Consider the following 27763-nt stretch of genomic DNA (forward strand, 5'->3'; position numbering starts at 1 on the left):
GTTGTTTGTCTGCTCGACGCCCTCCCGTCTGTATCGTACATCAACCGTCCGCTGCTCTCTCTCGTCACGTGGCTTGCTCAAGTTCAACCACTCATATTGAGCAGCTGGTGTTCACGAGATTCAGACATGTAAATAATAATAATGGAAGTTAATATTTTAATCACAAATATGGATTTTTATTCGTACTCACAGGTGCAAGAACTGGGCAATGTTTCATTCAAAGCTAACCTGACTGACATAGCCTACCTTTCAATCTGTCGACAACAGAGACAGAGAAGCACGCAAATGACTAAACTTCTGGTAGATTTTACCGTTAAACAACTTAACATTTCCATTCATGATCATATCAACGAGTTAAATAAAAACTTACCTGTCAACAAACTGCAGTTCTCCCGCCGATATGATATGAAAAATTATGACTCGAGTCCCGCCTGGATGTTGATTCATGCGCACTTTGCGGTGCTAAGGCCAATATTTTGGGGTATATGATACTTATTTTTTTAGTATTGCAGTTATTACTGTTAAAAAATGGATAGTGAAGGTAGAATATACCCATTATTTTTTATTTTACTTGCTAGCTTATATATGTAATTCAATTATAACTAATTTTCATGGGTTAAATTTAACACCCTCAAGAGTAATTTTTTACAGTGTATCCGATCTGAACTTTTGATGTCTGGTACCTAATCTAGTGTTTTTAAATGAAGCTAGCTTCACTAGTCTTGTATTAACGATATTACATTAAATTGAGGTATTACTCTTTATAAATAAAGTATTGTTATTTTTTGGTATTCATGTCTTCTCTTAATCTTTGTGGGAACTAACCTGTGTGCCATTATTTATATTTCCCTGGGTGAAATTCCCAGGGTGGCGTAGTCGGTGTTACAAAGACTTAGGTGTTTATTCCAAATACTACCTTGTTAAGGGTAAATTGTGTTTAGAATAACACCTTTGGGTGCCACATATATACACACTTGGGCTTAAGGAGACATTAATGAAGCCAAACCAGAAGATGAGATAAAAATGTCTCACAAGTTTCTTTTAAAAAGGCAGATATGAGCTCGCACCCGGTGCGTTCTCTGTCACCGTTGGTGAGCGAGCTTTAACCCTCTGGGGTCTAAGGGGTTTTTAGGGCCCTGGGGAAGTTTTGACATGCACTGACATTTGTGCTTTTTTCAGTTGCTTAAAAACATATTAATGGCAAAAGTGTCATAACACTGTGTTCAGCACAAACTGGGCTACAATATCATATAATCAACATGTATGTACATGTTTGTATTTTTAAGAGAAAAATGTTTATGCATGGTTTTTGAAAAAGCAAAATTTTTAAGTCACTGATATAAGTCCACAAAACTCATTCTAAACATGTTTTCCCAAGACTTTTCAAAACAGGATCTAGTAGTCTAGAGGTTTTTCTTCAAAATAATGTGAAAATCATATGGCCTACTCATTCACATAAAGCAAGATATTGATTTACAATTTCTAAGACACTTTTGCTTAGGAAAGGCTGTATGCGTGGAGGCGGGAAAGCTCCTGAATAATCAGTGATTGACAGCTCAGAGAGAGACAAAAGAGTTGAATAATGAGCCACATAATGAGCCTTGTGGATGTTCAACAGGAATGTAACTTTCTCTGTAGTAAAACCATGATAAGGTTATATATTTTTCTGTTAATTATATATATATTATAATTATATATATATATATATATATATATATATATATATATTATTAATATATATATTAATAATATATATATATTAATATTTTATAATTAAATTATATATAATTATAATTATTAAATATAATAATAATATTAATTATATATATATATATATATATATATATATATATATATATATATATATATATATATATATATATATATATTATTTTCATATATATATTTCTGTTAAAATATTTTCTATTAATTTCACAAGTATAAGTTACCTTTTAAAAACCATAGTAGCCTAATCATGGTAAAGGTACTGTTTGGCCATCGTAAAGTGAACACAGGGTTTGTGTTTGGTTGGCCCGCTAGAGGTTTACTTTTGTGCAGTAAAAAGCTCAGAAGAACAACTGCCTATCGTTGTCTGGACTCTTATTTGTGTTTTTGTAATCATTATAGTAGAAACACAACAAGGGACAAGCGTGATAAACTTATCAATGTTTGTTTATAGCCGCCGCCATTACCTCACGTGTTGATCATGAAAGCAGTGAATATGTGCACATGCGAGTGATCCTGTGTTTAATAAAGTTGCTGTGCGGAGATATGTGCTTAGACGCAACTAAATAAGGATTGTACTGTTTGCAATCGCGTATTTTATAAGAATACCAAAAAGCGCGTCGACTTTCCTGACTCGCGTGTTTGTGTATGTGCGTTCCCATCGCGACAACTGTTTGACGGAAGACAAAGAAAACACTCGCGTCTGGAGATACTGACACACATACGCAAGTAAATAAGGATTTAGATGTCATGTTTGGTGCAATCGAATGGAACAACAAGAAATGGAGAGACTGGATTGTGGATTGCGTATCCATTGACTGCAGGAGGCACGAGTCATGCATATGGATGTTTCTGCACGTTCACTTCAATGGCGCGGGGGTGTGGCGATCTGATCTCATTACAGATAATGAGGTAACTGGAGAAATACGGTACTTCTCCTCCTTCTCATACAGTTTACACCGAATGACAATATCTGTTTTCAATCTCACTTACATCATTTAAAAGGAGACATTCCAAGCATTATGTAGACATTTATCTTTTGTTTCTACGACAAGTATTCGTTAAGTTACAGTTTATTTTTCTGACGGGTTTTCATAAGGACTTCACTGAGGGAGAGAGAACAAAACGTGCATCATGTTTATTTTCTTAATTTTGCGAAAAGCACAACATTCTGTTTTTATTGGGAGTGGACAGAAAAAAACTAGACACTTTAACGTTTTAAATGATGTATAAATCATATCTGTATGTCAAAAATCAGCAGAGTAATTTAAGTCTCTTTGCAGAGTGATTGAAAAATAAAGAGTTTGCGGCGCCGCCGTCGACCCCAGAGTGTTAATGGCGTGAACATAGAGAGCGGGCCGTGAAAAGACTCACGGATCTCGTAAAGCGATTAAACTTGTATTAAAATTGGTTTTAGTCTAAAGAAACAGATCCGCTGAACACCCCACTGTGAAGGAATGCAGGGGCATTGGGTAAGATAGGAGGGTGAGCGAGGGAATGCTCTGGTCGTAAATATGACAGTCCAGAAACTGGACAACCAAAACAGCAAACTTTTTGGATTGACACATCAATAAATATGACAAACATTCACGTGATAATAAACACACGCAAAGGAAAACCAACGCTTTGATTGACATGTCGTAAAAACACGCTCAGCCCAGACCGCTGTCTAAAAAAAAATGACACTCAAAACTGGACAGCTTGTACAGCTTTTGATTGTTGGATAGGGCACTACCTGTCAAAATACAATTGACAGAGGGTCATAAATCACTTTTTGACAGAAGCAGTCCCGCAACAAGTACTGAGATTCTCTGGCCTGACCCAGCACAAAGATGGGATGTTGAGGAGGAATACTTTAAACAAAATGGTTTACAGTTGTGCTGTGTAGCACATGAATGAATAAAAATGTGCTAATGCATACATTGATTGTGTCTTTTTTGGTCATATGAAAAGGTTTTTGAGCGGGAGAACCACAAACAACTTACCAGTTTTGGATATATTGTTTTGAATTTATTGCACCAGTGTTGTAGTGTGTGTGTTTTTGAAAGCTGGGGTGTGATGTCTGAGGGAAAAGTTTGGTTTTTCAGTAAGAGTGAATAGTTTTAAGTGTAAAGCTTCATTTTGTCATGAAAATAGGATGTTTGGGGAATTGATTGAGATGTTCTGTATGTGTTTAATGTTTTGAGAAAATGGGCATAGTTTCAAGAAATGTGTTTATGCAACCGAGAAAAACTGTAATTTTGAGATATAGCGTGTCAAAGTATTTATGATAAAAAATGACAAATGACATATCATTTGTGATTGTTACTGTAAATGATAAAAACTAAACTTTATATACAATTCCTTAAACGATTTTATAGACACTACGCTATATTATTTTGAACAGAAATACTTGCTTGTTTACTTTGACTTTGATCATCTCTGTATTCACTTTAGGTACAGAAAGACCTGATGATTCCTATATCATTTGTTTCAGGAATCTCTTTTCTATCATTTGAATGTGAACACTGACCATAATATTAAATAGGAGGCAATCGTGTCAAATATAGGTTTGACAAGATTTTCATCCTGTTTTAAATACATTTTAAAAAGTTAAACTGTTAAAAATAATAATTTTATGTTTCGTTTGATGAACTCCTGAATATAATTGACATATGACAAGCAGAGCAAATAGCTGCCAAATTGCATGCGCCAGCACCATGGCTAGCATGCAACAGCGCATACAACGAAAAGCTATCAAAAATGTACAAACTAAGAAACAAAGAGACAACTGCTTCACAATGATTTATTAACCTGGAAATCTTTTACCATATGGACGTGTAGCCCTGTCATGGGGGTTGTTGGATTTATTCATGCACTTAAAAAAATATTTATTGAAAGCTATTTTTTCATATATTATTTGCATAGTATTATCATAATGATAATAGGCTGTACAGTATAGTAATATATTAGGAGAAAGTTGTTACATGTGAAATCAGATAATGTGCACCCTTATATAGCCAAAATTTATTTAATGATCTTCATTTCATAACACATCTGCGACAATTTGACTGTAATCAGGCTTTTCCTATGGAAGCATCGAATCTTTGACTATTCATGGTCACCCCCAGTTTTTTTGTTTGTTGTTGTTGTTGTAGTCAGGGGCGGCGTTTGCGTGCCATACCCTAGCATTCAGACAAAACACAATCAGCAGGCTATAATGATGCTCATTCAAGATAATTTTAAATATTTTCAGTAGAACATATCTGAACGTTGGTACATCACTAATAGGGATAATTTACTCGTGTGTTCGACTTCATACTAGAACACAGGAACCAAGGTATGTTGATGACATCAAAGTGCCGCGAGAGCGGTTTAAAAGCAAAATCTTCTAATGATTTCTCGACTCACCCTCGCGGTACTTTGATGTCATCAGTCTGTCGGTCTTGCAGCCCAGCTTGAAGTCCGCTGCAGGAGGTCATCATGCTGCTGTTATAATCTTTATTTTCGCAAGTAAAATCCTTTTTTTGACTCGGTTCTCCCCCACACTTGTGCTATGCATATTGTATACATTTTTCCAGAAGTAATATGATTTATTTTGTTTTTGTGAATAAATAAACATGTTCTCTTTCACTGGGAAATTGTAGCGCAGTTGAAGTGAATTGTATTAATTATTTTCGCGCATTTTTGAATATGGCCACTTGTGGAATAAAACTGCACGACGACAAAAGGTAAGACTTGTTTATGCATTTAGCCCGTTTTACTAAGAGTTTTATTGAGTCCTTATTGAGTTTTTATAAGTGTTTATTGGCGGTTGTCATGACAAGATTTGTGAAGGGATGTTACAGTATGTTTTGATATGATCTTGTATAAGTTTATCTGTTGCTGGAGTTGCACTAAGTTGAATTACAAAATTTGAAAAGCATTTTAAACAACCATTATTTCTATTTTTGTTTTTCATTTGTATTGCTTACGTATTGTTGTCAGTAAGTGTACATCCGTGCAATCGTAGTATGATTTTGTACAGGTTGGTGTGTACACACATACAGTATAATGTGGTTTCATAGATTCGTTATTTGAGAATGACCTTCTTGTAAGAAGAATTTTTTGCCATACCCTAGGTTTTCGTGAAACGCAGCCACTGGTTGTAGAAGTAAGATTGTTCAGAGCTCTGTATTTTGCTCATTTTGCTTTGGTTTTTGTGATTGTATTACTGAGATGTTTGTTCATAACGCGTTAAAACTTAAGGAAAGTACCAAAGCTATATGTATTTTTGAGCTAGGGGAATTATCTGCATTCAAGTGATCGCTCCATCTTGGTATTTCAGACGCCCCCTCATCATCGTTCGGATTCGGGCTCTGATTTCAAGCCAATAATGAGACAATTAAAATAAATAAAAACAATGTTTGTGGTAAAATCAAAGTTTGTGGTCTATCAATGACGTGAAGCATTATGGTAAATGGACTGCATTTATATAACACTTTTAACAGACCTACGTATGGCCATCCAAAGCGCTTTACAAATTGCCTCATTCACCCATTCTCTCACTCATTTATACACTGAAGGCGGTGTCAGCCATGCAAGGCGTCATCCAGCTTGTTGGGAGCAGCTCAGAGTCCTGCAACGCAGGTGCGGGTCTTCAAAAATGGGCCCGTGCAGGACTCTGGAGCGGCTGGAGTTAGGTGTCTTGCTCAAAGACTCCTCGACACTTGGTCATGTGGAGCCGGGGATTGAACCACCAACCTTCCGGTTTGTAGACAACCTACATGAAACACTGAGTCATGCTGCTCCGATTTAGTTTAGATCAAAACAGTTTATGTAAAAAAAAAAAAAAACTTACCATGAACTTTAAACGAATGTGATGAGCTTTCTTTAGTCTTCACCGACCTGCCCTCCAGCTCAGCTTGACAAACATATGTGTATGTCCCACTTTGGTTGGGTTTAACAGAGATTGACGGAGTGTTTCCATTTATCTGTGTGTCAGGACCACTAGAGGCAATGTTTCCATCCTTGAACCACGTATACATCCATTTTTCTGATGTATCTTGAATCTCACACTTCAAAGTCACTGTTTCACCAATGAAAGCATCTGTCCAGTTTGACACGACTTTAACACTGGGGGGGTCTGAAGTGAGAAAAAGAAAAACAATCAAACTCATGATAAATAAATGAACTCTGATGATTATTTAGACAAATATCTGTAATCAGAAAGCAACTTTTTTCACTTAACCTTTGAAAGTTACTGTGCGTTCATCACTTTGGCCAGAGGTGAAATTATTTTTTTTTGTTTGACAGCAGTATTTTCCACTGTCTGATGTGACAGAAAAACTGTTTGCGCTGGTGTCAGTGTTAATCTGCTCTGAATCTCTAAAGAAGAGATATTCCCAGCCTAACGACTGCTTCTCGGATTTACAATTAAATGTTAGATTTTCTCCTGTGTAAATCACTGGGACATCTGGGGTCTGGGTTAAAAGCGGTTTGGTTGAGGGATCTAAAGAGAGAAATGAAAGGCAATATTTATTTACTAGTATTTGATCATCTGTCACAATATGAACGAGGAAGAAAATTACCAAGACATAATAGAAAATTATATTTTCTATTAAAGAAAATATATCGCTTGGCATTGAATGAGCTTTACAACTCAAACAGCAACATTGCACACCAACTAAAATTAAAAAAATGGGATCAGGAAAAACGGGACCTTTAAAATTGTCCTGTGGTCAATAATTTTGGCTGTTTCCTGTAAAAAAAAACTTTATGCTTCAAAATAGCTTGAAATAACTCTACACCCATTTCATGTACACAGAACCATGACGATTGCAAATTTGTCCCCACCTCCATTCAGTCTCCACAGTTTAACCCACCAGACCCACTCACTCAACTGTAGTAAAATTTACATAATGGCAAGTGAAAAGTTGGAAATACATTACAAACTTAAATATTTTGTATGTGCACTGAATATCTGTGAAATATGTTTAAAACAATGAATTTAATAATGTTTTATTTTCTTTATTAGTGTACGTAAACAGGGCCGGAGTGGGGCCACTTTTCAGCCCGGGAGTTTCAGGCCCAAGACCGGCCCACTTTTCCATAGTGTTATTCCAAATTAGCAATTTTTTCAAATTGGATCAATTAAGCAACAGTTCAGCTCTTACTATAGTTTTTATTAATATCATGGTTCAACAAATAAGGTAAAAGTTAAATAATATTTCACTTAAGATAAGAAGTTAACAAAAATATTCCTCTACACTCTAAAAAAGGCTGGGTTATTTTTTTTACCCATAATGGGTAAATATTGGACAGGACACATGCTGGGTTAAAAATAACCCAATGTTGGGTTGTTGTTATGCAACCATGGATTATAATAACCCAACAGTTGAGTTAAAACAACCCAGCACTGGGTCAATTTTAACCCAGCAGCGTGTTCTGTCCAATATATAAAATATATAAATAACCCAGCCCTTTTTAGAGTGTATTCCACAAGGAAAGGTTGATAAATTATTAGCATTGCTAATGCTATGAGGCGGATGATTAATGCAAATAGAAATATAAAAATCCTAATTAAAAAAGAAAACAATTTGACAAAAATACTAAATACAATATTGGGTAAATGGCATTAGAGCTGAAGATCTTTGCCCGAACCCGACGGGACCCGTCGGGATCCGACGGGCTCGGGCGGGTTCGGGCTTCATTTCTAACATTTTACACGGGCTCGGGGCGGGCTCGGGCTTCCGCTCCGGCTTTTTGAGGTAAATGAGCGGTCAAGTTCAAATCAGTAGCGCAGGATCGCGCTGAATTCATTTACAGTGGATTTAATGATTTTCCTCATCAAAAACATGTAGCCTAATCTTGGTGAGTAGGTTTTTCAATGTATAACTAAATATGAATCGAGTCTTACATAATTTAGACAGAGGATATAGACTAATGTTGGCAGTAATGGAGAGAAGTGCCGACGCAAATCCCGCGGAGCCTGCCTCTTAATTTCGTTATTGCCAAATACCCATCTTAATTCAGAATGTATTATCTTAATTTAATTCGTTAAGAAATAATAATTTTATTGGCATATTTATAGTGTATTGCATAAGCCTATTTAGAATGAGATGTTACAATGTTACAGATTACTTATTTTATTTCTTTGTTTCAACTTCCAAGTGGCGTGTAGATTATTAGTCATGAATAAATAATGTTAAAACCTGTGTAAATTTCTCATTCTTGACAAAAGCTGTGTGTGTGCGCACATTTAAATAATGTCGGGCTGTAAACGGGTTCGGGCTTTTAAAAAGCTGTCAATCTAAATGTACGTTCGGGTTCGGGCTGCATTCTGTCGGGCTCCGGACATTTCGGGCCTAACTTTTAAGGCCCGATTACAGCTCTAAATGGCATAACAAGTGATTTATAAGCTGTTTTAGGCTGGTCATTTTTGACTGGGAAAACAAAAGGTGTTATAGGGTTCTGAACACAACCTTGAGGGTTAAATAACTTTAATTCATATTGTTTATTCATGGCCTCCTCATTTTCAGCGGGGGACTGCTCAGAAGCTGCTTGCATAATATTTGCAAAGTCTATGAATCGCCATGTATACACAAAAGGGTAATATTTTAACAAAATAAATGTTTGGCTTGTAAATAGTTTGAAAACGGTATTAGCCGAATAATTACGTTACTAATGCTAATCATTACTAGGCTTATTTCTCTTTAAGTTACCTGTTGCCACTTTTGTTTGTCCTCTTGAAAATAAATCTGTAGGTTTGGCACATTTGGCAGCATCCTCCTCCAATGTATTTTTTCTTCAACCTGTTTTTCTTCAACCTCCTCCTCTCAGACGCGTATTGTTACGGTAGGGCCGGCCCAGCCTACCGGAGAAAAGTTTTCTTGGACGTGCTATGGACCAAAACAACTCTATGGGAGGGGAAAACTCCCTCACATGGTACAACCCATGCAGAGGCTGCGCGCTGCAGTGTCAATGCGAAATGTGTGAAGTGTCATTTAAGAGAAGATAGACTCACTAACGTGACAAATGTAAAAAAAAAAAAAAAACTCGACCGGCCCAAAAGTGAAGCGGCCCACCGGGAATTCTCCCGGTTCTCCCGATTACCCACCCCGGGCCTGTACGTAAATCTGGGTTACAATTCACAGCAAAATTTCTGTGACAGTTTTACACCCGCACGTGTCCTCATCTAGTCTAACGTGGGGATATCACACTACAGCGAGCATCGCATTGAAAAACATCCTGTGCTTGTTGCGTTATGATGTGTTCGTGTGCTCACTTTGATTAAGATCAGCAGTGCTTTTTTTAAACAGTGTGTGAGTATTATTGTGTAGTAGTAACCCAGTACTCTTTTTTTAGTCATGTAACTTTTGTTCATCTGCTAATGATTTGACTTTGGTCCATACACAGAGCTGTACTGTGGATAAAATATCTGCAAATATTTATGTGAAAAAATATTAATGTTCTTCTAACATGAAATCTGAACATGTGTTATAGGACGTTATATGGATTAATCAAATGATCAATGTTTTCCTCTGTATCCCTGTTAATGTTTTGTATTCACTGCCATTCCTGTACTGTAGTGCACATTAACAAGGATTAAATGTTTTAACTCATTCCCCGCCAGCATTTTTTGTGATTTTCACAAAAGTTTCACAAAATGCTTTCCAGGAAAGTTTTCTTCTATAAATATATAAACATACAAATATATCAAATGAAAGATCAGACCCTCTGCTTTCAAACAAACAAAACAAAACAGGAAAAAACATTTAATCCTATCTGCATTTGTCCTCTTTTTTAACCTCTTAAGTATGGGTAGGTTTCTTCGAAAATACTAATTTTTTAGCAAAAAGCTGAAATAATTGCATTTTGTAAAGGAATTTTGTTATATCTCAGATTCAGAATGATTATCAAAACATACACGAGGTTTAAAATTAACTAAATTAGTTTTTGCTTCAGTTTTTAATTAATTAGGTAAAAACGCCATCTAGTGGATAATAGTGGAATTAATTGACGAGATAACTCATCAATGGCGGGGAAAGAGTTAATAATTTAATATTTATAAGTAAGAAACTACTAGTGTTTTTAATGACTGTGTATTACAGTTTTTCTTGATTGAACACTATAACCAGGCTTTTGAACTAAAATTTCAAAACCATAACGCCATTTTTTTAAGAAGCACAATCATTTTGCTGAACTATAAACACTTCTCCTCTGCTTTAACACATGGGTCAGATTTGGTGAACTGTTACTGCAAAACTCTACCCACAATTCTTTATATTTCTCAGTGCTTACACCATGTGGTCATTTGGAAACTCATCAGGGGTGAAAAAGGTGACAAAGACACAAGCGTTCATATATATATTAACACGAGTGACAGACAGGAGCAAAATTAGGTAACTTCCCCTTTAAGACCGAAGTCCAGATCTAATATACTGTTACACATGCGTTTTCTCTTTTAGCTGTTTACTTTCTCTTAAGCCCTAAATTGTCGTGTTTATGAGGACACTTGCAAAAGCCTGGAATTCTCACGCATGTGTGTATTTAAGGCTAATCATAGAGGCTAATACAGCGGCAAAAATACTCACAAGCACAATGAGAAGCGGATGCGCTGCTTGCACGATGCTCTCAAACAGAAACAGGTATATAGCGCTGTTGTTGTTTGTGTTTCAACGGCTTAAAATCACTTAATTTAAAACTGTGGTGTGTGTACAAATGTTACGCTTTTATGACCACGCGCACAGCAACGTGACGTGGGTGCTTAACCTCGAATGAGAAAATACTACGAGTTAAGTCTGTGCCCTCAATCTGCAGACTGCTAAAACTTCGAAAGCAAATGAGGTGACTGTAAATTGTAAAACATAACCCACCAAAACATTGTTACTACAATAGCTGGACATGATTTTCATAATTTCATTTACTGCTACCCTGTCGCAGACCCCCCTCAGCCCTCATTTTCAAAAACTCATCGGATCTAGACAAATCACAAGAATGACCTATTGTGGATCAAAAACGGCGAATTTCGCCGAAAGGTGACAAGTTTGCACCTCTGACTAGCATTCAATACTGCTCACTCAAGTCAGCACAGCTTGAGCTCAATTAGCAAACAATTACCAAGGTGGAAACAATAAGAGTCAAAATTGAACACACATCAATCAGATCCTTCAATAGATAAATAAAAGGACCTGAATCAGTTCACTGAGCTTTGGAACAATGGATCCACAAATAAATGAAGGAAGAGCATGAGGAAGAGGGAGAGGACGTGGTGAAGGAGGAGGAAGAAGAAGGGCAAGGAGACAAGTAATCTCCAATCAAATTCGAGCCACTCTAGCTGACCATGTCCTTGTGCATGGTATGAGTATGAGGGAGGCTGGGCAATGAGTGCAGCCAAATTTGAGTCGCTTCACCATTGCCTCCATCATCAGAACCTTCGAGAGGAAAACAGGTTGGGCTACTTACAGTAAGACTGCTCTTCACAGTAACTCTAGAGTGCATACACTGTTGGGTTGTGTTACTGTAATAAAGAAATGCATCAAATTGTCTTGCATACAGATAGTTTTAGTATGTTTCATTTATTTTCCTGTAAACAGGAAGAGTGACACTTACAGTAAAAAGTGCTTCTATTTTTGTAGGACACAAAGACGACCACCTGGTGGAGGCAGGCTAAGGCTTTTGTTAGAGGAGCAAGAGATTGAGCTCGTTAACATGGTCATTGCCAATAATTTAATCCGCCTGCGAGAGATCCAAAGGAGAGTGATTGAGGATAATCATCATTTTCGAAAGATAAATGCAATCATCCTCTCCACAATTGATCATTTTGGATGAAACAGGTGTACCGAGTCCCTTTCGAACTAAACTCTGACAGAGTGAAAGATCAACGAGTGGAATATGTTCAGGTATGAGTTGTGATATCATATGAAGTTTTGTGTACCAACATAGTATTGCAGATTAAGCCGTCATTTGTGCTCTCTTGAACTGTGTTTCAGGGAAGTGATTTACTCTGTTTCATGTGTTTTGCAGAGAATCTTTGAGATTGAAGGCCGGCCTGTTCCCCATGAAGTTATCTTTGTGGATGAGGCTGGTTTCAACCTGACCAACAGAAGGAGAAGGGGGAGGAACATAATTGGTCATCGGGCTATAGTGAATGTCCCTGGTCAGCTCGGCGGGAATGTCACTATGTGTGCAGCCATCAGCCAACGAGGGGTACTCCACCATCATGCCATTTTAGAACCCTATAACACTATGCTCCTCCTTACTTTCCTTGATGGTCTAAGAGAGCATATGTTCCAGCTCAACCTCAGGGAACCAGCACACAGCCTGAGCAGTCTTGTTACATTGTTGTCTGGGATAATGTCAGCTTCCATCGCGCTGCTCTGGTTCGTGACTGGTTTACCAATAACCCAAGGTTTACCAACATATTTCTGCCTGCATACTCTCCCTTTCTCAACCCAATAAAGGAGTTTTTTTGGCATGGCAGTGGAAAGTGTATGACCGAGAACCTTATATCCATGGTGCTTACCTCCTCCAGGCCATGGAAGAAGCCTGCCTAGATATATCAGTAGATGCATACCAGGCATGGATCAGGCATGCAAGAGCATTTTACCCTCGCTGTCTGGCCAGGGCCAATATAGCCTGTGATGTAGATAAGATTCTCTGGCCTGACCCAGAACAAAGAAGGGATGCTGAGGTGGAATAATTTTTGTTGTTTAGCACAGGAATAAATAAAAATGTGCCAATGTATACATTGATTCTGTCTTTTTTGTTCATGTGAAATATGATGGGAAGAACGTCTCGGTTACGTATGTAACCCTTGTTCCCTGAAGGAAGGGAACGGAGACGTCACGTCGTGACCGACGAATTGGGAACTCGCTTAGAGAGACCAATCTGCTTCGTACTCTACTAAAACGCCAATGAACTTGGCATTGAGATATTTGCATAATGCTGGCGCCGCCCCGCCAGGTGCGTATATAAGCCACAGGTGCAAATATGGAAATTAGCTTCATTTCGCTGAGAAAGCCGGAAAGTGTGACCGGCCGATAAACAGCAGGGAGCAGCCCTGTGGCGACGGGACGTGACGTCTCCGTTCCCTTCCTTCAGGGAACGAGGGTTACATACGTAACCGAGACGTTCCCTTTCAGTCGGTCACTACGACGTCACGTCGTGACCGACGAATTGGGAATCCCTACCAAAACGCCACTGAGGGCTGACCTCTTCCAGTGACTGCGTAAAGCCCTCCGGTTCCACTTAAGGATAAGGAGAATTAGGTTTTAAGGCAGAAGGCCGGGCACTAGATGTTCCTTTAACCCCACAGTAGTGCCAGCGACTGGAAAGCGCCCTATCTGAGCGGTATAGGAACGCTGCGGAAGCCACCGCCCCGTTAAGGGCTATTGGTGGGCGAAAGTCAACCGTAGTTGAGGTATAATGACAGCCGTGGCTGTGTAAGCAAAGCAGTGCTCTGCTGAGGGAAACGTGGGCTAGTAGGATTAACCCCACGGAAAATACTCACAAAGGAACCCGGTGGGACGCAATGTGGATGCCCGAGCCAAACACAGGTTCGCGAGGATGCAGCTAGTGAGAGGCTGGCAGCGGATGCTCCGCAACATCAGGCTGCCAAGGCAGCGGAGGAAGGCAAAACAAAATATTACGCGTTTTTGCCTCGATGGCCTTCCATACTGAGCTCAGTTTGGAGCAGCAGTCGGAGGCTGCAAGCCGACCTGCGAGCCTGTTCTCTGTGCTTCCCCTAACGAGGAAAGGGCACGAGAGGAGACAGGCTCGACACGAACACTAAAATCTAATGAACGTATTAGGTGTCGCCCAACCAGCAGCTCTGCAGATGTCTGTTAGCGAGGAACCACGAGCGAATGCCCAAAATGAGGCAACACTTCTAGTAGAGTGAGCTCTCAAATTAAATGGACAAGGAATGCCCTGCAGATTATAAGCAAGGGCGATAGTATCAACTATCCAATGAGACATCCTCTGCTTAGTGACAGCTTTCCCTCTCTGCTGACCACCATAACAAACAAAGAGCTGATCTGAGGTCCTATGGCTTTGTGTGCGATCCACGTAGATGCGTAACGCTCGTACGGGGCAAAATAAAGCCATGGTTGGGTCTGCCCTCCTCCGGGGGGCAGCGCTTGCAAGCTCACCACCTTATCTCTGAAGGGAGTGGTGGGAACTTTGGGCACGTAGCCTGGTCTGGGTCTCAGTGAGACAGCAGGACCAAACTGAAGGCACGAATCGTCAACAGAGAATGCATGTAAATTCCTTACTCTCTTCACGGAGACCAATGCTAGCAGGGTCAGAGTTTTCATTGACAAAAACTTCAGACTCGCAGACTGCAAAGGATCGAACGGGGGACCTGTAGGGCTTCAGCACCATGGACAGGTCTCAGGAGTAATAGAGGAAAGGCGCGAGGGGTTTAGCCTGCGAGCGCCTCTTAAAATCTAATAACCAAATCATGCTGGCCGACTGATCTGCCGTTAATAAGCGAGTGATGAGCAGAAATAGCGGCGATATCAACTTTAATGGTGGAGGGTGACAGCCTACCATCTAACCTATGTTGAGGATATATAAAAGCACAATGTTAAGCATTCTCTGGGGTCCTCGCGTTGCGAAGAGCACCAGGTGACGAAAGGGGTTTCATTTAAGCGCGTAAGCCCGTCTTGTGGACGGTGCTCGTACCGCGTCGATGGTGTTAGATACCGCTTGCGATAAATCACCTAAACCTTGCGCGCACTCAACGACCATACATGGAGATCCCACAGGTCGGGGCGCGGGTGCCATAATGTGCCCCTTCCTAAAGAAAGAAAGTCCTTCCTAAGGGGAATTCGCCAGGGAGGGGCTGTCGCGAGGAGCGTTAAGTCTGAAAACCAATTCCTGGTCGTCCAGTACGGGGCGACTAACGAAAGGCTCTCCTCGTCCTGCCTGACTTTGCACAGAGTCTGTGCAATTAAGCTCACTGGAGTGAATGCGTATTTTCGCGTCCCCCGCGGCCAGCTGTGTGCCAACACATCCACGCCGAGGCTGCCCTCTGTTAGTGAATAAAAACCGGCGACAGTGGGTATCGTCCGGCGACGCAAACAGATATATCTGCGCACGACCAAACTTCTTCCAAATTAGCTGGACCGTCTGGGGGTGGAGTCGCCATTCACCGGGGCGCGCAGCTCGGGAAAGCGCGTCTGCCGCTGTATTGAGCGAACCCGGAATGTGAATGGCACGAAGGGACCTCAGATGCTTCTGACTCCAAAGGAGGAGATGACGAGCGAGATGCGACAGGTGACGAGAGCGCAAAAACCGCCTTAACGGTAAATAACGCAACAGTCGCAATGTTGTCGGTGTCGGCTAATACATCCTTCCCTCGCATCTCCATAGCGAAGCGTACAAGTCCCAGATATACAGCGCACCGCTCGCGGCAGTTGGGGTGCTATGCACACCCCTGAGACTGCAAGCCCGTCATACGTGGCTGCTCATCCCGTGCTGGGAGCATTGTATGTGCTACAGAATGCCAGGAGACCCGACTCAGGGGCATATCTTGCTATCAGAAATGCTGGGTCTGCCACGGGGTAAAATTGAAATGACACGCAGGTGTAATGGTTACACAGTGTATGCCGTTGCGCCACGCTCTCCTCGAGACTCGATCGTAAAACCAATGCTGAAGCGGTCTCATATGAAGCAGCTCGAGCAGTGTCACACAGCATGCTGTCATATGTCCAGGAGCTTCTGAAATTGTTTCAGAGGGACCGCGTACTTCCCTCGAATTAAACCGAGGCAAGTCAGAACTGGCTGGTTGTGCGCTCTTGTAAAACACGCCAATAAATCGATCGAGTCTATTTCCATACTGAGAAAAGGATCCTCTGCACGGGGCAAAGTTGCTCTTTTCCCAGCTGACCTGATAACTTAAACGAGCGAGATGCTGAAGCATTAAATCTCTGTGTTCGCGCACGTTCAAGAACGAGCCATTATAGTTGACGTAAATATAAGCAGAATGCGAACAACGCTCTCTCTCTCTCTGAGATTTTAATGCCATGACTAGCACTTTCATGGAGACACGGGGAGAGAGAGACAGCTCGAATGGTGTACTTATTAATATGCCCACCCCACGAACGCAGAGCGAAAAACGGTTTAGGCGAGGGGAGATGGACACAAAGTACACGTCTACAGGTCTAAGGCTGCAAACCGATTTGAATATTGAAATACGAGCCTCGGCGTATCATCCTAAAGGATCACACTTGTAGAGCCGGAGCGTAAATAAATCGGTCGTAACCCACCGCGTATTTTGGGTAATATGAGATAAAGGCTGGAAAAACCTTATCATCATTCTCGGTAAGAGGGACCGGCTCGAAATGTCCTTCGCCAGCAGGACATCGACTTTTGCACGCAGTACATGTGCATCGGACGCTTTCGCTAGTGAAACGAATGCCCGAGAATTTGGGGAGTGCCGGTAATTGTATTACGTAACCGAGGCGGATAGTGCGTAAAACCCAACGAGACGGGCTGGGAACTGAAGCGAAGCATCCCGGGACCGTACGAGGAGAATTAACGACACTACCGAAGTACCCGCGGTGGGGCAGCGAAGCGAGACAGGTGAGACTGCCGGTGCGTCTGCCGTGACAGCATAAACATCTACAGTATGTGTGTGTGTGTGACACTGACCTGAGCCCGCTGAGGGTGACGGTCGTCTGGTCTCCTCTGCGGAGAGCGCAGACTCCGATGAGGGTGCTGGTGGTCCGGTCTCCTCAGTGGAGAGCTCGGACTCCTCAGGACACCCGCTGGCGATAGAGGAGAGGTAGAGTGAGCAGGTGTACGCCCACGGCTCTCTCGATCCTCCGGAGACCTGGAGAGGAAAGAGGAATGCACTCTTATGTGTGGTTAGTGGGTACCGGCTGGACAGCCGGTGGACATATGCAAACCAAGGATTTTCCACCCGACCCTCTACCGGGGGAAGGAGCGAAACACTGTCTCCTGAAGAGTGATCCTCTGCCACTCCGGGTCACCCGTCTCTGGCCACTTAAACTCCCGATTTTCACGGGAAGCGGCTAAGCGGGCGGGGCGAGCTGCTGACGACGGGTTCCCCTGCGCTGCCGAGATGGGGTCCGAGGAGGAGAACAGAGGTGGCCGCCGCAGGACGCAGACGGCGAGAGGCAGACTGAGAAGCCGGCGTTGGTGGACCAAGGGCCGCTCTCATCCGCCGGGGCACGACCTAGGAGATCGCCTCAGTCTGCGCAGCGGAGCTGTACGACTCCCCGGGCTCGCCGAAGAGGCCGGTCTGTGAGACAGGAGCATTCATGAAGTTGTTCCGTCATATAAGCCAGACATAGCCAAAGGTGGCGATCTTGAACACTGTGGTGGACATCGCACGACTGAAGGTCGCGGCTTCCCTCGTATATCTCTAAAGCCTTCGCTTGGTGAACCTGCAGTACGTTAATGCGTGCAGGGCTGAAGCCGCGTCTCCGCATGCCTGATGGGCAGCGCCCGTAACCGGACGACTGTCTATACAAACACGGGAGGGAAGGGTTGGGTGGTCCCTCCCGGAACGCAGCTGCATCGCAACCCCCCGCTCCACTGAAGGGATCCCCCTTAGCGGCTCCGTTAGTGAGGGAGATGAGGGGTGAAAGCTGAACGGCCGAGACGGCCGCAAATCACGTCAGCTCTTCGTGCCGTCGGGAAAGGCAGGCACAGGAGGTGAGGACCGTAGAGGCCCAGGCAGCTCCGAAGTACCAATCATGTGGGCGGGACGGTTCGGGCGGAGAGGGATTAACCCCTCCAACTCTACCGTTTCCGCCGCTCGAGCGGGCGCGGCCGCCATCTCCGGGACGACTCCGCCTCGGAGGGAAAAAATGGGCACCCCTCTGATGCTGCAGAAGTGACGGGACCAGAAGGAGGTCCAATGGATTCGGCAGAAATCGCAGAACACGACTCTGCAGTCTCCACCGGAGCCTCAACCGGCTGAGGATGAGAAGGCCGGTAGGTGAAGGACGCATCCTCCGTCCTACTCAGCGTAGTGATGCGAAGAGAGTCCTGCGAGCGCTTGACAGCCGCACCATGACGGCGTTCAGCACTGCAAAGGCGCGGACGTCGTTCCCGTAGAAACGACAGTCGTCTCTGCAATCCAAGAGGGTTATGCTCTCACAGAGAGAACAAAAGCTCTCCACGAACGCAGCCTCGGAGTGCTCGATGCCCAAGCACGAAGACAGCGCTTGTGACCGTCACTGGAATCCCTGTACTTCTCGCATCCAAGATCGCACGGAGGAAAAGCTATCCTGAAAAGGACGCTGATCTCCGAATATACGAGAGAGTGGCTGTCTTTAAAAAGACACAGAGCTCTCACGTATCACTCTTTAGGGAAATCACTCTTTAGGTGCTCAGCTGATGATGCGCACAGGGAGAGGCAACGCACACACTAAACTCAAAACAAAAAATATGCAGAGCAGTGGAATACTGCGAGCGTCCGCTGTGTCAGTACTGCTTGTCAATCAACTTCAGCAACCGTTCCCAGAAGAGCAGAGAGTAGCTTCTCAGTAGCAGATAATGCCGGCTTTCGAAGCGAAAAAGCTAATTTCCATATTTGCACCTGTGGCTTATATACGCACCTGGCGGGGCGGCGCCAGCATTATGCAAATATCTCAATGCCAAGTTCATTGGCGTTTTAGTAGAGTACGAAGCAGATTGGTCTCTCTAAGCGAGTTCCCAATTCGTCGGTCACGACGTGACGTCGTAGTGACCGACTGAAAGGGAACCACAAGTATCTCACCAGTTTTGGATATATTGTTTTGATTGTATTGTACTAGTGTGTAATACTATGTTGTAGTGTGTGTGTTTTTGAAAGCTTGTGTGATGTCTGAGGGAAAAATTTTGACCTGAAAATAGGATGTTAGGTGAATTGGTTGAGGTGTTATGAATTTGTGTTTACTGTTTTGAGAATATGAAGCATAGTTTCAAGAAATGTGTTTAAGCAACTGTAATCTCTTACAGCTCCCATACTAAACAGTACTCATCATACTTATCAGTATGTCTTAATCTGTGTGCTAATAACTTTGTTTTTTTTTATGTTTACACGGGTGTTTCTGATGTGGAGAAAAATCCTGCACTGCTCGTTTTTCTCTTCATTTTGAGAATACAGCAAAAATGTCTAGAAAATTTACGTTTTCCTTTTAGGGAACCGCTTAGTGGAGACCAATCTACTTCGAGAAACTATAAAAAAAAATGGCACAGAAATTGGCATGCAGATATTTGCATCTGCCACCGCCCAGCCGTGAAGTTATTCAACAAGAGGCAGGTGCAATAATCAAATCAGCTTTTTCGCTTCGAAAGCTGGCAGCAATCTGCGCCTGAGAAGCTACCTTTTCTGCTCTTTTCACACAGGGTGTTGACGTTGGTTGGACAGACAGCACCACAGCGGAGACTCGCAGCTGAAGACAGTTCTACCTTGAGATTTTACTCTTTTTTTCTCTCTCTCTTTTTTTTGAGTTTGAGTGTGCCTCTCCCCTGTGTTTACAGACCTTACTTCATTGTACCCAAAAAAAGTGGCAGGTTGCGACCGATCCTGGACCTGCGTTCAGTGAATCAAAAACTTCACAGGTTGCCGTTCAAAATACTGATGCACAAAAGCATATTTCAATGCATTTGTCCAAACGATTGGTTCACAGCTGAAGGATGGATACTTTCATGTCTCGATTCTTCCCCGACAGGAGGGGCGGGCATATCAGTACAAAGTCTTACCGTTTGGGCTTTCTCTCTCTCCTCGCGTCTTCACGAAAGTTGTCGAGGGGGCATTAAAACCCCTGAGAGAGAGCGGTGTGCACATCCTAGCGTATCTCGACCATTGGCTTATAACAGCCCAGTCTCTTCAGATGCTTTGCGCTCACAAGGATCGTGTGCTCAAACACCTTGCCTGTCTCGGTCTTCAGGTTAACTGGAAGAAGAGCAAACTTTGCCCTACGCAGAGGATCTCTTCTCGGTATGGAACAGGACTTGGTTGATTTAACTGCACATCTAACAGAAGCGCGTGTAAGAGTCCATCCTGACTTGTCTGAATACATTCAAAGACACGAGCGCAGTCCCACTGAAACTATTTCAGAAGCTCCTGGGTCATATGGCAGCAGCTGCGGCTGTGACACTACTTGGTCTGCTCCATATGAGACCGCTTCAGTGGCTCAGTTGGCTTCACGACTGAGTCCCGGGGAGAGCGTGGCTCACGGGCGCGCATCACATGATGATCACACTGATGTGCTGTCTCATTTTCACTCCGTGGTCAGACCCCTCATTCCTCAGAGCAGGGGTATCACTAAGACGGGTCTCCAAGCATGACATTGTGTGCACAGTGTCAGAGGATCCAAGTAAATCCAAACAAGCAGGTACAAACAATGCAACCGGGCACGTGTAAACACAGAAACAGGCAGAGCATTATGTTAACAATCACCGACAATAGACTAGGCAAACACAAAATAAATTTGTTTATTTAAGGTCTTGACTTAATTTTTGAAAGTCTATATGAAATTAGTTATGTGTTGATTGATAATAATTATTATAGTTAACACATTTCTTTATTTCTAACCTTTGTGTCATGTTTATAGTCATTAAAATGTGTAATCATGTGAAAATATTAAATAATCTACCTGTTGTCCATTAAATATTATTTATTCAAATTGTAATTTTCTGGGCAGTGGCACAAGAAAGAAGTCACTGGCCGCCACTGCTACTGGGTTATTTAAGCTTTCAGTAATATGTAATTTTATTGTAACATTATCCATAATATTTTCTCTGTTCTCTCAAGACTAGGCCATGCTTTCGATCAGTGGTCATCACCAATCTTTTTATGCACAAGATCCCCAACCTCTGCCTTGATGAGAGAAAGATCTACCTATCAAAGGGCCCAGACAGAACCTCCAACTAAGATGCATGGATCCAATTTTCAAATGCCAAAAAAACTCATAGTATTTAAAGTTTTTAAAGTATTTAGAGAGGGGAAAACATTGATTGACAAAGTCCTTTACATTCTTAACAAACAGTCAACATTCAACTTAGTTTCTCATTATAATGAAAAGCTTTCTCAAAATTGAAACTTTAAAGGGACACTTCACTTATTTTGAAAATATGCTCATTTTCCAGCATTTTCCATTTTATTTGATTTTTACCATTTTGGAATCCATTCAGCTGATCTCCGGGTCTGGCAGAACCATTTTTTGCATAGCTTAGCCAAATCCATTGAATCTGATTAGACCATTAGCACAGTGTTTAAAAATGAACAAAGAGTTTAAATATTTTTCCTATTTAAAACTTGACTTTTCTGTAGGTACATCGTGTACTAAGACCGACGGAAACTTAAAGGTGATTTTCTAGGCAGATATGCCTACTATACTTTCATTCCGGCGTAATAATCAATGACTTTGCTGCCTTGACATGGCTGCAGCAGGCAGCACTGCCCGAAAATAGTCCCCTTTGTAACTTTTGATAGCTGGGGACTATTTTCTGTCACTGCGCAATATCATTGTGTTACGGCAGCAATGTCCTTGCACCAGAATGAGGACAGGGCTAAAACATAAAAAAAATCTGCTTTTAAAGATTTAGTTGTTGTCTTAATTTTAACATCAACCTATAAAATAAGATTATTTTATTTTATTGTAAAAAATACAGTAGTACATATTGGAGACTGTACAGTAGCACTGTAAAAAAATAACAGTAACCTTTTTCAGTATAACAGTATAATACTGTACTTCGGATCTGATAAATAGCCTTCTAATACTGTACTTCATTTTGCAGTAGGCTTAAAAATCTACCGTCATAAAATACATCAACTACTGTATAATTGTTGCCAGTAACTAACTGTTAATTTGACAATAAACGTTTTACAGTGTAAGAATTTCTTACCATCAGCCGCATTTTGAGATTTTACTGCTGCAATGACTGCCACTGTAAAGAAACATTCAGAAATGTCAAAATTCAAAATCGTACTTACAACACAGTAAAATAACATTCACCATTAAAATTTGATTTTTGTGTGTCTTACCTGTCAAAAGTAGTATTTTAAACATTTCCATTTGCAGCTGCAGTCAAAAGTAAAGCAAAGCTGTTCTCCGTCAGTGAAGGAATATGCTGCAAAACTAAAATGACTTCCTTCATTACCATTTAAAAACGTAACCTCACAGGAAATTTAACCTTTCTTTTTTTTAATAGGCTGTGTCTGAAATAGCATACTGTGACACTAGGTTCTGAATTAGATACAGTAGGTACTATATAATATGAATAGGGATAGTATGAATGAATTTGGACAAAATACATCTGTCATGTCATAACAAGTTAGTTGTTAACTGAAATTATGTTAAACTAGCGCAATTTAACCAAAAAGGACAGCTTCTTCATTCTTCATTCAATTACTCCTCTCCCGGGGGCTCACAAAGGGTCCACCGAATGAACACTTCGGGATCTTGCCGGAAGTAGTACGTCATACGGTGTCAGGATTTGCTGGTAAAGAACCCAAGCGCAGACAGAGATGGAAAAACACTGATGACTTTAATAAAACAAGGAAAACAAAAACCCACGAGGGAGTAAAACAACATTAACAGATAATACTAAAACACTAACAAGGCAAGACTAGACTAGTACTGGCAGCACCGACTGGGTTGGTTGTGCGGCTGTGGCAGTGCTGGGGGCTCAGGAGAATGTACTGGCAGGACCGACTGGGTTGGAAGTGCCGGCTGCGACTGCGCAGGTTCCAGCTGCACCAGCGGCGACTCCGGCTGTAAGGACTATGCAGACGGCTGAGGCAGAGGCGAGGGGCAGGTAAGGAGAGCACAGTGACGGGATAGGCAGGCTCAGTGGAGGATCCTTCGGATGCCGATTCCCAGGAGATCCTCCTCTCGCGCTTACCTCGCAGGTCGGCAGGCTGGTCAGAGCTCTCGGGAACGGGAGTGGAAGGCGCTGGGTTCCCTCGAGTTACCACTCAGATGACAAGACCCTCCGGGATGGGAGGCAAAGGGGCTGGGTCAGCGGCCTTGGCTGAGACCCTCCTCGGACTCACAATAGCCGTGGATGAGGAAACAACCTTCCCGGAATTGCCCCCGGGCCCGAATTATAGGGGATCAAACCATGTGGGGCCCGGTTCACAGGAAAGATGGAAACCGCGGACCTCACTCATGGAATTTCCCCTTCGGCGGCCCATCCCTGTCTGCTGGGTTGAGCACAGGACAGCAAACACAAAGGCATTAAATAGTGGAGCAAATCAAGAGGGGAACAGGTTACATAAATCAAACATGGGATAATTAACAAGGAAACAAGGGGCGGGGTCAGGAGACGAGACAGAAAGCACTTGGCTAGGAAAAACAAAGCCAGTGCTCTCACACAAAACATGGGGCTGCCATGATCCTGTCACTATGACTAGAAAACTGTGACCTGAAGACAGGATCATGACAATCCTGGTTCTGTACTGTATTTGCCTACTGTACTGTTTTTGAAATACTATGAATTCAGACATACTACTCGCCTCCTTCAGCTTTTTGCCTACTCATTCATCATGGAAGTAGGCGGTATTGGACTTTGTGCATAATTAAGTTTCAAATTGTGTAATTTACGGATGATCAATGAAGCTTGTAGGAGTCTGTATTTGTTATGAATTTCAATAGCTGGGTCCGATATCGCTGTGAATGAAGTTGTTCACTCAGGTTTTGGACACCACTACAAAATGGCCGACAAAACGGACACAAAATATCTTTTATGTGTTTAACCTCAAACTGCACCCCTGATTCGACACCCTAAACCTAACCGTAGCTGAAGTAGGCTATTGTATCGACAATTATAGTTATAACAAAATCTGGCCCTTTGTTGCAGATCAGGAAAGAAGCAAAACCCAATAGGTGTGTTCGACTTCATGCGGCACTGCGCAGACCGATTGGTGGCCAACTTGAAGCAGTGCATTCCGGTTAGTATTTTTGTCCTACTTCAGCTGGCGCTGCAGGCACGTTACTGTGTCATATGGTTTTAAAGTACCGCGAGAGCGTTTCGAGAGTAGCTGGCTAGCTCAGCCGGTGCAGCCTCTCCAGAGTGGCTGCACGGAGTTGTGATGACGACACAGCTTTTCGTGATTGTTCGCCTCACTGATGACAACGATCACGTGCGTTTCAAGATTAATCCAACCTTTAGTTCCACTAATAAACATTATAAATTCATGTTTTAAAACAGGAAAAACACGTTTATATGCATAAATATGTTATATTGTGTTGTGTAATAAAATAAAAATGAAAATAACAAACTCTATTTGTATTTTAATAATATAGGCTTGTTTCCCGTTATTTTCGGGTATACAGTATAAGCAGCAATTAAAATATTCGATATAAAATGTTTCTGGTTGCAACTTTTTATTAAAAGGTTTGTTTTTATCAAATTCAGCATCTAATTCACTTCATTCGCGATTAAAAACAAGGAAACACGGCGGACACGTCACTACGGCAAGCAGCAGGTGTCCGGCTTGACGGCTCCGTCTTCAGTTCCTCCCTTGACTGCAAGCGGCAAACCTCGCCGATCGGTCTGCGCAGCGCCGGATGATCTCGAACACACCTGATGGCATTTTGCATTACTGAGGTAAAACTCAGACCCTTGTTTGGCTTTAGTACACTTGAATTGTAGCATATGTTCTATGTTTAAGTTTAGTTTTTTTTCTATGAAATAATATGATGACTGTACATTCATCTTTACTGAACATGCATGTGTTCAGCAGACTGAAAAGTGTTTCGCTATATTTCGTTTCTTGTATTAACTGTATTAACACAATCTTTTTGGGAAGTTTTGAATGCATTTCCTAACTCACTAGTGGTAATAACACAATGAAAACAGGAAGTTTATAGAATGCTTTCAACACTTCTTTAAACTATGATGGCCTGGACCACATCTACAATGCTTAAAGCAGAAGCTGGTAGAATAGCAGAAAATAAAATAAACCATTTCTGTTTTTGTGTTGTGTGAATTTAATCAATTTAATATGAGATTTCAAACTGAATGAAAAGACCGATCTCTCTTTTCATGTATCCATGACATGTGCTGTATAATGACTAAAACATAATGTAGTTGTAGCAATGCCAATAATTTTGTGTCAGTACTTAATAGGAAATAAAACTATAGTATTTTGTTCTTAAATACGCATTCTCATTTATTCTCATTTAGTCACACACCAATAGCATGTAAGATTACTTAACTTTCCATTTTAAAACTTTTTGCATTATTATTCATTTTTGTTTCCAAGCAACACTCAGTATAGCCCGCTCATTTCACAAGTGGTGAACCTACATCCTGTAACCACAGGAATAGCTAAGGCATTTTTAGCCTTAGCTATAGCTAAGCACTGCAAGGATGTCAAAGCCTAAAATGACGGCATGCATGCTTATGAGCAGAAAAATCATTTGGAGCTTTTGTTCTCTTTTAACTCTTTGCAGGTAATTGGGACTGTAATTGGAACAGAAAGTTGTGATTGATGACATCAAGTGCAAAAGATACAGATACAACAGTATAAAATTGACTCGCCGACAGGTTTTGAGAAATCGCCCACAAAGGCCCACAATCACAGGCGTATCGGTGCTCGTGCACGCGAGTGACAATCACACAATGTGAATTATAAAACACGCGATCTGAGAGAATCCCCACCGAGTCGCCAACACCCGTGAGATATCTGGCATGCTAGATATCTGGACCTGTCGGTGATTCAAAATCATGCCGTGTGAAATAAGTTCTGACTAATAATGACATCGATGATGACCTACAGCCAATGAGAGAGCAACATACAGGGCAGCTGAAAGTTCAGAGAGGAGTTATGATCCCAGTCTCACATTTTTGCACGCGTGACCTCACGTTGTTTCCTTTTCACTTCTCGTGTGCTTTTGTTTGTGAGTCATAGTTTGCGGACCGGAACAAAGTTGTCAGCGATTCTTCCTATGGTAAAGTCATGCAGTGTGAAACCCCGTCACCAATCCATTGTGCAGTGTGAAAACCGCAGCGACTGAACGCTACCCCAGATAGTCATGCAGTGTGAAAAGATCTGTGACCTGACTACTTTGAAAATCATGCAGTCTGAACTCAGCATAAGGGTGTGCTCACACTATGGCTATCGTACTGTACCCAAGTACATTTGACCCCAAGTACATTTGTATGGTTTGTTTGGCTAGTGTGAGCCTAATTTTACCAAATGTACCATCACAGCATGGGAGGGCAAACAATAGGCAGTGGTTAAAACCAGAAAACCGCCCTCCGCTACACATCCGTGCTCCTATCTTTTCAAATCTTTAGAGTTGGTAAAAATGACTCAACCTTTTTTACTTTCTTTATTTCACAACATCTTAGTTTATTAGACATGCAAGCAAATATGCGTGCCATGTTAAAAACAGCAATGATTCTGAACCTCTTTAACAAGTGGCCTATTTAAAAAAGCTACATTTAGATTCACAAACCTCCCCTCAGTGTAGGCCTTTATGAAGGGATAAATACATTTTATAAAGCAGAAATAACTGGTTTTCTTACCATTTTGTGCAATATTATGTATGATTGTAATAAAAAAAGTTGGTTTATTCTTGATAACAAAAAAGTACAGGTAAGTAAAATGGCATTCAATAAATATAAAGTGATATAACCAAACTCCTATAAGCACTCAATAACGCGTTTAACCATAAAGGTCATTTTGAAATGTTTGTTTTATTTTATTAAAATAACTAATAACAGATAGATATTAAAATAACTAATAACAGACTCAGGGTAGAGCCTCGATTATTGTGCACACTTCAGCTCATCTTCCAGCACCACCATGAATATCTAGAACAGAAGAGAAAGAGGAACTCCATTACCCAGAATGCCTCGGTTTAAATATATTGCATCTGTACATTGTTTTAGTGCAGGGGTGTTAAACTTACGGCTGAACACGGCCCACAAAGGTGTCCAATTTGGTCCGCATGATGATAGTAATAATGTAGTAAAAATTATAAATGTATCTACCAAAAAGTGTCCAATATACAAGTTATGGCTTGTTTCTGCATTGCTGAAAAATTATCCCCCCCCACCAGTCACTGCATGGTTTTGTCCAGTCTTACTTAGCCTCAGT

The 27763-nt window shown here is 41.7% G+C and overlaps 1 protein-coding gene across 1 annotated transcript in view; it reads right to left on the reverse strand.

The window, feature by feature from the left end:
* LOC135772851 (Fc receptor-like protein 5) overlaps positions 1 to 22990 on the reverse strand; it is a 43535-nt gene extending 20545 nt beyond the window's left edge. Inside the window, exons 1-4 of the mRNA XM_073812969.1 lie at positions 22697 to 22990; positions 22558 to 22599; positions 6935 to 7195; positions 6545 to 6829 (exon numbers count right to left, since the gene is read on the reverse strand). Of these exons, the coding sequence (XP_073669070.1) occupies positions 6545 to 6829; positions 6935 to 7195; positions 22558 to 22599; positions 22697 to 22727 (619 nt within the window). The 5' untranslated portion in view covers positions 22728 to 22990. The remainder of the gene's footprint in view (positions 1 to 6544; positions 6830 to 6934; positions 7196 to 22557; positions 22600 to 22696) is intronic.
* Positions 22991 to 27763: the final 4773 nt, after the last annotated feature.

This window comes from Paramisgurnus dabryanus, chromosome 21 (assembly GCF_030506205.2).
Source record: "Paramisgurnus dabryanus chromosome 21, PD_genome_1.1, whole genome shotgun sequence".
Lineage (NCBI taxonomy): Eukaryota > Metazoa > Chordata > Actinopteri > Cypriniformes > Cobitidae > Paramisgurnus > Paramisgurnus dabryanus.